This window comes from Rhagoletis zephyria, unplaced genomic scaffold (genome assembly GCF_001687245.7).
Source record: "Rhagoletis zephyria isolate East Lansing unplaced genomic scaffold, Rhagoletis_zephyria_1.1 Rzeph_scaffold_02371, whole genome shotgun sequence".
Taxonomy (NCBI): domain Eukaryota; kingdom Metazoa; phylum Arthropoda; class Insecta; order Diptera; family Tephritidae; genus Rhagoletis; species Rhagoletis zephyria.
The window spans coordinates 64,096-73,854 of record NW_016159455.1 but is presented as its reverse complement, the minus strand read 5'-3'; the positions used below and the strand labels follow the sequence as shown (position 1 = coordinate 73,854).

General features: G+C 33.7%; 1 protein-coding gene across 2 annotated transcripts in view; it reads right to left on the bottom strand.

Annotated features, from left to right (window-relative positions):
- Positions 1 to 1,363: 1,363 nt before the first annotated feature.
- Positions 1,364 to 9,759, bottom strand: part of LOC108366674 (uncharacterized) — a 9,040-nt gene continuing 644 nt past the window's right edge. Inside the window, exons 1-3 of one of the 2 annotated variants that reach the window (XM_017621136.1) lie at positions 7,542 to 7,805; positions 2,143 to 2,329; positions 1,364 to 2,081 (exon numbers count right to left, since the gene is read on the bottom strand). In XM_017621136.1, coding sequence (XP_017476625.1) covers positions 1,547 to 2,081; positions 2,143 to 2,198 — 591 coding nt within the window. In that variant the 5' untranslated portion in view covers positions 2,199 to 2,329; positions 7,542 to 7,805 and the 3' untranslated portion in view covers positions 1,364 to 1,546. Of the gene's footprint in view, positions 2,082 to 2,142; positions 2,330 to 7,541; positions 7,806 to 9,759 lie in introns of those variants that run through there. The other variant, XM_017621137.1, reaches the window with a different exon arrangement.

Here is a 9,759-nt window from a genome sequence, read left to right as displayed (position 1 = left end):
GAAAAATGTTATAAAGCCACTGAGGGAAATAACGCATAGTAAACACGAATATTTTCTATTTGATTATCGTTTAAAAATGTTCGCATTTAAAAATAATACTTTCATAACACGCACGCGTGGTGTTGATTCAAACTCAACATTTAAATGCACATTTACATGTCTGGCTGTAGCTGAGTACGCGAAGATGCTTGCCACAATTTGCTAATTTCCAGAGGGTCAGGGTTCAATTCCCATTACAACCACCATGGAATTTAAATATTTTTTTAACTTAATTATGAAAAAGCAATCGGTAATTGCAAATCGCTTCATTTTAATATGGGCGTATTTGAATTGAATATTTATATACTAAATACTAAAATTTGTATGTTTAAATGTATTACGAGTTGGGTTGGTGCTCTTTCATATGCGTATTTTTAAATTTAGCATGTTTTGTTAATTCTAAACTTCTTTCTCTCAGTGCACCGCTTTAATTTATGAAATAGTCACATTTCGAGATAATTGAACTTTGCACAAGCAATAGTTGATGATTAGTATATGTACCTAAATACGTTCAAAATGACGTGTACAGAGTTTTACAATTATATTAAGGAAAAGACAGAAGTTTTGAAACAAGTTCACAGCAACGAAAAATATGACTTATATATTAATGTTATCTTGTACTTAAATTTTTTTCTTTCATGAAACCTAGAGTACTTATAAGTACAATGCCGTACAAAATTATTGGCTCGGAGGCTCTTTCATCAGATCACAATTTCTAATCAGATCTTTTAGAAAAATTTTGAAAATGTAGCTTTTGAGCCAATTAATAAAGTGCAAGTCTGAAGTTGCCAGCAAATTTCGTTGATTTTTAGCATTTATTTTTTTTGCTGACAGTGTCTTTCATATAAAAAGAATTATCGAACATAGATTGTATGGAAGAAACTATCAGTAAAAACAATACCAAAAATTAACTAAAATTTAATGGGCTGCAAAACTTCATTTTAAAAATTTTCATAAAAAGTCTGATTAGAATGTTGCAAATTTGTATGAAAATTTATTGAATTTTCCCGAGTTTAGCACAAAGTTTAAAAATTTTACTTTTATGTTTTTTCATATATTTAGTATAAACTGTATTTTTATAAAGAATAAAAAAGGTTCATGCATTGTGAAAAATTCTCTGTGCTTTAGTTGTGATAAGTTGTTTTGTTTTGTTGGCGTACGTTGTAATGTTGTCATGATCTCATGTTTTTATGTTTTTGTTTTTGTATGTCAAAATAAAATTTCACTACATCCTTTCGCACGTCGAAATGAAAGAGAAGGGAGCGAGTGGTCCTCCCTAAAGTGTCCCGGTTTGGCAACAGAGATATCTGGCAGCCCTAGTTTAGGCACATGCTTTTTAAATAATTTATGTAAAGTAAAGTTACAAAGTGCAACGCTTTGTTCAATATATTCTTTATATGCATGCCACGACATTTTAGACAGTTCTTTCTTGAGCTTTTTAAAGTTAGCTTTCTAAAAACCAAAGCGAATATTTGGTTCGTATGCTTGGCTACCGCAATTTTGACCATCACTTATAACCTCGTAAGATATCTCCATAGCGGCAAATCTTGGAGTGCCCACCCTTTCGGCAATAGTAAACATGCTCAATTTCTTTCTTCGGGGCTGATATTTTGATGTGCGTTCCGTCTATGAGTCCGATTATTCCAGGAAATTGGTATTTTTCCATGAATTTTATTTTGAGCGCCGGGAAGTCTTCGCGTTTTGGGATCTTTATATGTCTGTGGGCTATGTTATTAAGTGCAGTTGCCACCACTTGCACACATCTGCTGACTGATGTTTGGGATAAAGCAGATAAACTGTCTTGCCCCACACTTCTTTGAAAGCTACCAGTGGCAAAAAAACGCAGGGCGCTTAAAATAATTACAAGACTCGGAACAGCATGTCTCCGTTGCGAGTTCGGCATAAATGGCATTAATTCATTAATTAATTCCAGGCACAAAGCTTTAGGGAACCGATATAAATCAATGAAATGCTCGTCTGTTATAATCTCAAAGGGATTTTGGTCGTCGCGAAGTCTGCGCCGGAGCACTCTCAAATTATCTCTGAAATACATAATGCGTTAAATTGTATATACTGCATTTAAAAAATTTACACCTTTATTACCTTTGCTCGCCTCGAATTCTTTGCGATAATTCTAATAAAATAATTATTCCCGACATGTTTTGTTTACGTTTTCCTCAACTTTGACATTTACTTCGAAAATTCAATAGCACAGTTGCAAAAGTTTCACGACTATAGTGGTAATGGAACACGATTTTCACAGCACAAACCAGAATCGCAAAATGAGTGTCTGTGAAAAGGCAGAGTGAAAAGTAGTTGTGAAAACGAAAATGAAAACTTTTTTTTCACTTCATCTTATCACAGAACGAGAATTTACCCCCTGGACTGAAAAAATAAAAACAACTGAAAAGGGTTTTTAAGACGAATTAATAAGAGAAAAATACTCGAATTTTTATATTATAGAAGTATTTCAGCTTATTGGAATTTTAAAACTCAAAAATGGAAGAGTAAAACTGAATGTCTCTTCGACTCAGTTTTCTCTAATGAAATGAACTATTTTCTCTTTCCTATTAACTAAATTAAGAGATTTGAAACATTACAATTACATCTTAAAATCAAATTTGCAATAACAACTAACTATAAAAATGAGAAAAAGGAGAAGTTAGAGCTCGAATAACGGTAATTTTTTGATTTGCTTCTGACAGTATTCTAATGTCGCGTACGTTATGCAAAAACATTGTTTGTCTATGTCATTTGTATATTGGCAGTCGCAGGTAATGCAGATTACAATTCTTAAGCGAGAATTCTTCCAGTTAAAGATATACAGTAAAATTTTCTTTCCAACCGAAGTAAAAATATATTTTATTACCCTTTAAAGTTTGAAGTACGAAAATTTCAATCAAATACATCAAAACCAATGTTAATTGCAAATTTTCCATTTAAATTATTAAGAATAGTTGTAAAACAATGAAACGGTGGCGAGAAGAGTTCTCAATAAATACATTTTATTACTTACGAGAAAAATTGTCGCGTACGTTATGTCGCGTACGTTATTTTTTTTTTTTAATATAAAACTAGCCAGAGATAATTTCTCTTAAAATATGAAAGGATCGTAAAGGTACATTATTTAGCTTAGTTTAGGAATTTTTAAAGAAAAGAAAAACTCCCATGAGTCGCAGACTTTCGCATATATGCGTGTTTCCATGAAAATGTAAACCGAAAATGCAAGCAAATGAATTCAAACGGCTTTATAACTTTAAATTTTGTATTCAGATGGCGGAAAAAGGTTTTGAAAACGCGAAACAGTGGCGAGAAGGACTGAAAAAATTTAATTTAGTATGTGTTACTAGTAAAAATATTGTATGGGGGAAAAATCTGTCGCGTACGTTATGTCGCGTACGTTATTGTTTTTTTTTTTTAATATAAAACTAGCCAGAGATAATTTCTCTTAAAATATGAAAGGATTGTAAAGGTACATTATTTAGCTTAGTTTAGGAATTTTTAAAGAAAAGAAAAACTCTCATGATTCGCAGACTTTCGCATATATGTATATGTGCCTTAAAACCACTTCTTTTTTTGTCGCGTACGTTATCATCTGGTTTTGAACGGATATTTTCCACACCAAAATTTCGAGGCTGCTTATTTTTTTCTCAATCGTAGTACCCTTTGGTTGCAACATAACCGTAATCTTTTTTTTCTGTAACTTCTATTTTTGATAGATTTACGTTACTCTATAAGCGTACGAATGTCGCGTACGGCTGTATGGAAACACCCATATGTGAAATACGAAGGTATGCATACATGCACAGTTTCGGTTGAAAACCGAAGTAATGCATATAACAAAAACCGAAATAATGCATGCATGCACAGTTTCGGTTGAAAACCGAAATAATGCATATGAAAAACCCGAAGTAATGCATACATGCACAGTTTCGGTTGAAAACCGAAATAATGCATATGAGAAAATACCGAAATTATGCATATGCATACTTTCGTTTTAAAAGCGAAATAATGCATATATATATGAAGTAATGCATACATGCACAGTTTCGGTTGAAAACCGAAATAATGCATATGGCAAAAACCGAAATAAAGCATACAGCATAAAAACCGAAATAATGTCTAAATGTACAGTGTCCATATGCGCAATTTCGGTGCCCTCTCCATAGCAGGGTGGTACACATCTTCGGGAAAAACTAGTGGATCACACTTATTTACAATGGACTTAGATGCATCATCAACATAAACAAGATCTAATACTTTACCAAACTTATTGTGAAGTACATTAACCTGAGTTAGGCAGAGTTCAGCCATCTCCTCTAAAAATACGTTGTTGCACGCACTAGACGCGAAAGGTACGATATCATTGTCAATGATGTTCCATGATATGCTCGGTAAATTAAAATCACCCAACACAATCATTGAATCAGAAGGTTTAGTCAGTAAATTAACTGAGTAAAGAGATGAGTCGTGAATACACCAATGTGTCAGATCGGGGAGGGATATAGCATAGAGCTAAGTAAATAGACCCTTTTCCAACCTGTACACGAATGCATTTGAATTCTACTGAATCAGTGTATGGAAGACTAACGTCTTCAGATGGTATTGAAAAGTCTACAGCGAAGAGTACGCCACCGCCGATTCTGTCCTCCCTATCTTGTCTATAGATATGATAATTATTTAAAAGAATCTCTAAATTGAAAACGTGAGGTTTCAGCCAAGTTTCAGTGAAAGAGAGAATATTATAATTACATTCAAGGCCTTTAAGGTACAAGTTCGTAAATTTAGCATTTAAGCCTCTTACATTTTGGTAATAAATACTTAAAGCAGATTTAATAATTAGTTTTTTGGTTCAGTATTATGACGGGGAATATTAGCTAAGTTATTTCCTTTTTTGGGCCTATAGTCAAATTCACGAACGAAAGCTGCGGGGAGCCAAAAAGAACTACTAAGCAGCGCAATAAAATTATCTAAATTTACGTCAGTTTTAAATGAAGCAATATTTCTTTCCTATTTAAAATTAAATTTTCTGATGCTTAAGTCGACAGTTCTAATTTTTGATGAGATATAAAACTTTATATCGTCTTCGGAAGTGTCTCTCGAAAATCTAGAGACAAAGATTGACTTCTTTGGCGGGGCCACAACTAGTTTCCTTGTATCAGACTGGAGTACCGGTGGAAAGGGTTGAATTACTGCGTTACTAGTTGAGGATAGGTAAGGCGGTGGAGGCTTTGAAGACGATGCCACCACATCAATGGGGGATGGGGAAGATCCTTCAGGCTCGGTATTATTCGAAGCAGATTTCGTTACACGCTCTTTGGAGGCTGAGGATTCTGATGCTGGAGGATATGGAGAGGATAGATTAATTAAGTCAGTCGGAAGATTATTCTGACGTGGAACGGTAATAATTTTCTTAGATGGACTATGAAGACGATTACGTTTAGACAGACGGATATCCTTAACAGATTGCAAGGTATCTAAGCATTTAAATGATTTAAACACATTTTCATAATGCTTAAATTTTTCTATCAGTACTGACAATTCTCTTTCTATTTCTGTAAAACCATTTCTGGTTTGCCTAAATAACTTGAAAAGATCAACTTCGGTTGACCTGCACTTTACGCAAGACCAGCGAAGGCCCTTGCGATCATTAATAGCGTGCAGAATTGTTCCTGTCAAACCAGCACATTTCAGATGACAAATACCATCACAAAGCCAGCACGATAAGTAGCGTTCAGAAACGCTTTTAATTTGGCAAGTATCAAGATCGCACTTCATATTGAAAGATTTAATAACACTTGTTAATAAAAAGACAAACAAAATAAATTATAGCAATTTAGGAGCTGATGTAAATAGCTTTAAATAAATGTAGCTAACAGTTTGAGTATCACTGTAATTATGAAACTTAATAAACGCAACGCACACAGCTGTGAAAAGAATTACTAGAAGTAAACAAAAATAAAAATGTGCAAAAACAAAACGATTACAGTTAACTACAAAGGATACAACAGCTATGATAGCAACAAATGACTTGGCAAAATTAGAATGTATGCTAGTGAAATTTAATTAAATTTAGTTTAATATAAAACCCAATAACTTTCACTTAGCTTACCTAGAAAGCCAAAATCAGAGCACAAAAAAATCTCTATACAGAAGTATAAAATAAATTTGCCTGCGTAATACCGAGTATAGCTCTAGAATGGATTGCCACATTTGAGCTGTCTTTTTTGCTGTGTTTGTCTCTGCCCAAGGAAGATTTACAAAAATTTTCCGAATAGAAAATTCCGGTAAATTTATTTTTCATAGATTTTGACATGCAATTTTTTTATTGCCCCAAATTTGATCGTAATATTACAATTGAAATGGTTCCGCAGGTTGAAATTGTATTAATACTAAAAAATTATGTAGGTTAGGTTAGGTTAGAGTGTGTTGTAAATTATACCCGGTTCCATTTACAGTTGCCGGATTTGAAAACTGCATGATGGAATTTTGATCAAAAATATAAAATCATGAGTTTCATTTTCCTCGACCCGGCTCGCTTTTAATTTTCGTTTCCGGGTATTCACTACGGGCGATTGAATAAATTTCGGGATAAACCCACGATAAGGCGTATAAGAGCGTATACCTACATTTCTTTTACGAATATGATTCGATTGCTTCGAAGATTGTTTGAACTTTTCGGCATTGTACCTTCAGTGTTCGCAACACATTTGTCTATCAGAATTTGAAACATTGCCTCACGCAACCGCAATAAACAAAGAGTACCAGGTTGACCGAGCTTTGCCCGGAGCGCATGTACTTTTTAAAGTTTTCACGATTTGGATAGCTTTAAGAAAATATTTTGGAAATGGAAATTTTGGAAAAATGGACTTGGATATCTATTAAGTAAATTCCTTACTCCAAAATTTAGGTGGCAACCCTATTCCGAAATACGCTGGAATGAATGGTACATATCTTGAGCGTATATATTAGGGTGGGTCAAAAAATCAAGTCTTTTTTTGGATCCGACACACGAAAACTAATTCCTAGGTACCTCTAGAAAGTACTTACCTAATCTGAGCTCTTAATATTAACGGGAAGGTTATGCTCATCATAGTTTTCCATTTTCAATTTAGTCTCATATAAAAATGGTCATATCTTATCACCAATAGATCGTTAAACCAGTTGCATCGTCAATATTTATAGGAAATTGAACGCTCTACAAAAATGGTCTCATATACTCTTTTCATTAATCTAACCATTTAAAAGATATTCAAGGTCAGAAATTGAAGTATTTTAAGGAAAATAACTTTTTGTTTTGAATTTTGTAACTTACTAAAAAATAATTAATGTCAAATAAGTTTTAATTATTTCTACAGGGAATTAAATGCTCTACAAAAAAGGTCTGAGGTAGTTAATCGATTACTCTAACCATTTAGTAGATATTCACAGTAGAACTCCAATGCCTACTGGTTTTAATAGTTTTTTAATAAAATAAATCTGTAACCGTGTTGTACTGCGACCTTTTTGATTTTTAATCAAGTAATCCTTTTTAATGCCGGCTTTGAGATCAGGGTGTTGATGGAATTAAAACACATGAAATTACATTCCTTCCCAATATATTTAAATCTCCTCCGGAGATCGTCTTCAGGGGCTACAACAATTACACAAGTTTTTTTATTAACATACAAGAAAAAGCTAACACATCAAAAACATACATAAATACGTACATACATTAATTAAATTTTAGCTCCACGACGTCCGTCTCGTTTGTCGTGCAGTTTAGAACTGATTTTACAAGTGTCAAGCAAGAATGATAGAATACAAGATTGCGCCAATCGAGCTGAGAGCAACTGGCCGTGACGTCAAAAAATATCAGAATGAGAGAGCAAGACGAACTCGACAAGAAAAAGAGGAAGCATCGAACAAAAGGCAGTATTGCCAAGTTTTGAATTTGAAAAACCACCAAATTTTTATTGGTATATTTTATGGACTTTATATACATACATAATTTTATTGTAAGGATTCCGATTCAAATTAATAAAAATCAATGTTTCTTGCACGACGGCCGATTTCTTCTGGCATGATTGAAGGTGCTGCCACATATTTTGTTGTCGCTTATGTCACTGTGCCATGATTTTGTTAAAACTTTTGTAAAGTCCCTTACCACACTTGCGTTTGCTATAAATTTTGCTTCCATTTTTTTAACATTTTCTAATTTGGTGTCTTCAAACTAAAAACAAAAGCACCAAAATGCACCAAGCACCAAACTCAAGAATTTTCGCGTTTTGAATACCCACTAAATTTGGCGCGAAAAGCATCAAGTTGGCAACAGTGAATGTACACAAAAGTATTTTATGACGTCAGCGATTGGGTGGATGCTGTCAAATCGACAAAGAGAGGGTTAGCGGTCCGCGAATGGCGCGACCTTTATTTTCTGGATCGTGTGTGACAAACAACCGTTATGTGAACAAAGTTATAATACCCTTGTGCACAAGTGCGCTCCGGTATAATAATTGAGGTTGTTCACGCTTGCCTGGTTATTAGATTTGCTGCTTAAAAATTATTATTGTGTAGTGTATTTTATTGGTGCAAACTGAATAAAGAATATAACCACATAACCGCATAAGCTGATGACCAGGCAACCGTGAACAACCTCATTGTTGTTTTAAATTATTGTATGAAAACATATTAAAAGATAAATAATCTTTTAAAAATGCATATTTTTTGTGAAAAAATACAATAACTTTGAAAAATATGCAAAGTCGTACTTCTATGTACAAGTACTCGATACTTTTTCGTTACTGAGTAGGTATCGATACCTTGTTTGATACAAGTAAAAGTACTGATTTGAGTAATACCTTGATGGTATCAAAGTGTCAAACGTAAATAGAAGAATCTCCGAAATTTGACTAATCCGGGATTATGTCAATAGTTTCTTCCATCGACGCAGAATCACTAACACCATAGCATGGTTCCAAAAAGATATTAAAACTAGTTTTTTTTCAAATTTAATTACACCCGATTTACACGATTCAAGTACTTTAAAGCAATTCTGGTTCGTTCCCTTTGCGTTTCCTAGTTTCCAGTTTTGTTGAATTCCAGTTTTTGGTTCTTTAAATGGGAAACAACGAAAATGTTAAAAGTAAAGCAAGAAAATTGAAACCACTTGCCGGTGCAGACGCATATGTACTCTTTCCGTTTCTTCTCAACCCCTCTCTTCAACTAGCAAGCAGAATTGAGTTCAATACTTGAACCGTGTAAAACCCGGTATCAGGTAAAAAAATAGTGATGTGTAAGCAAATCAATGTTGCCAAATTCCCATTTTCCAAAATAAAGAAAGGTATTCTAAATAGTACATCTATACTATATATAAAATTCAAACCCAAAATAGCGTGAGAGCAAAACAGCCGATATACTGGGTCGATTTCTATGATTCCAGTTTTAAAATGACATATTTCTACCACAGTAGGAAACAGTGGCATTTTTAAAATGAAATTTTAATAATAAGCATGTTTAATTAAAGTATTACGTTGATCAACAATGCCACACGTTGCTAGACCGTTTGCCTTTCACGCGTTTGTGTTTAGAGAGCACCAACAAACCATATACATATTTCTCTCTATTCTCTTCTCTTTTTTATACCCGAGCGCACTTGTGCACAAGGGTATTATAACTTTGTTCACATAACGGTTGTTTGTAACAGGCAAAACGAATCGAGATAGATATAGACAAATGTAT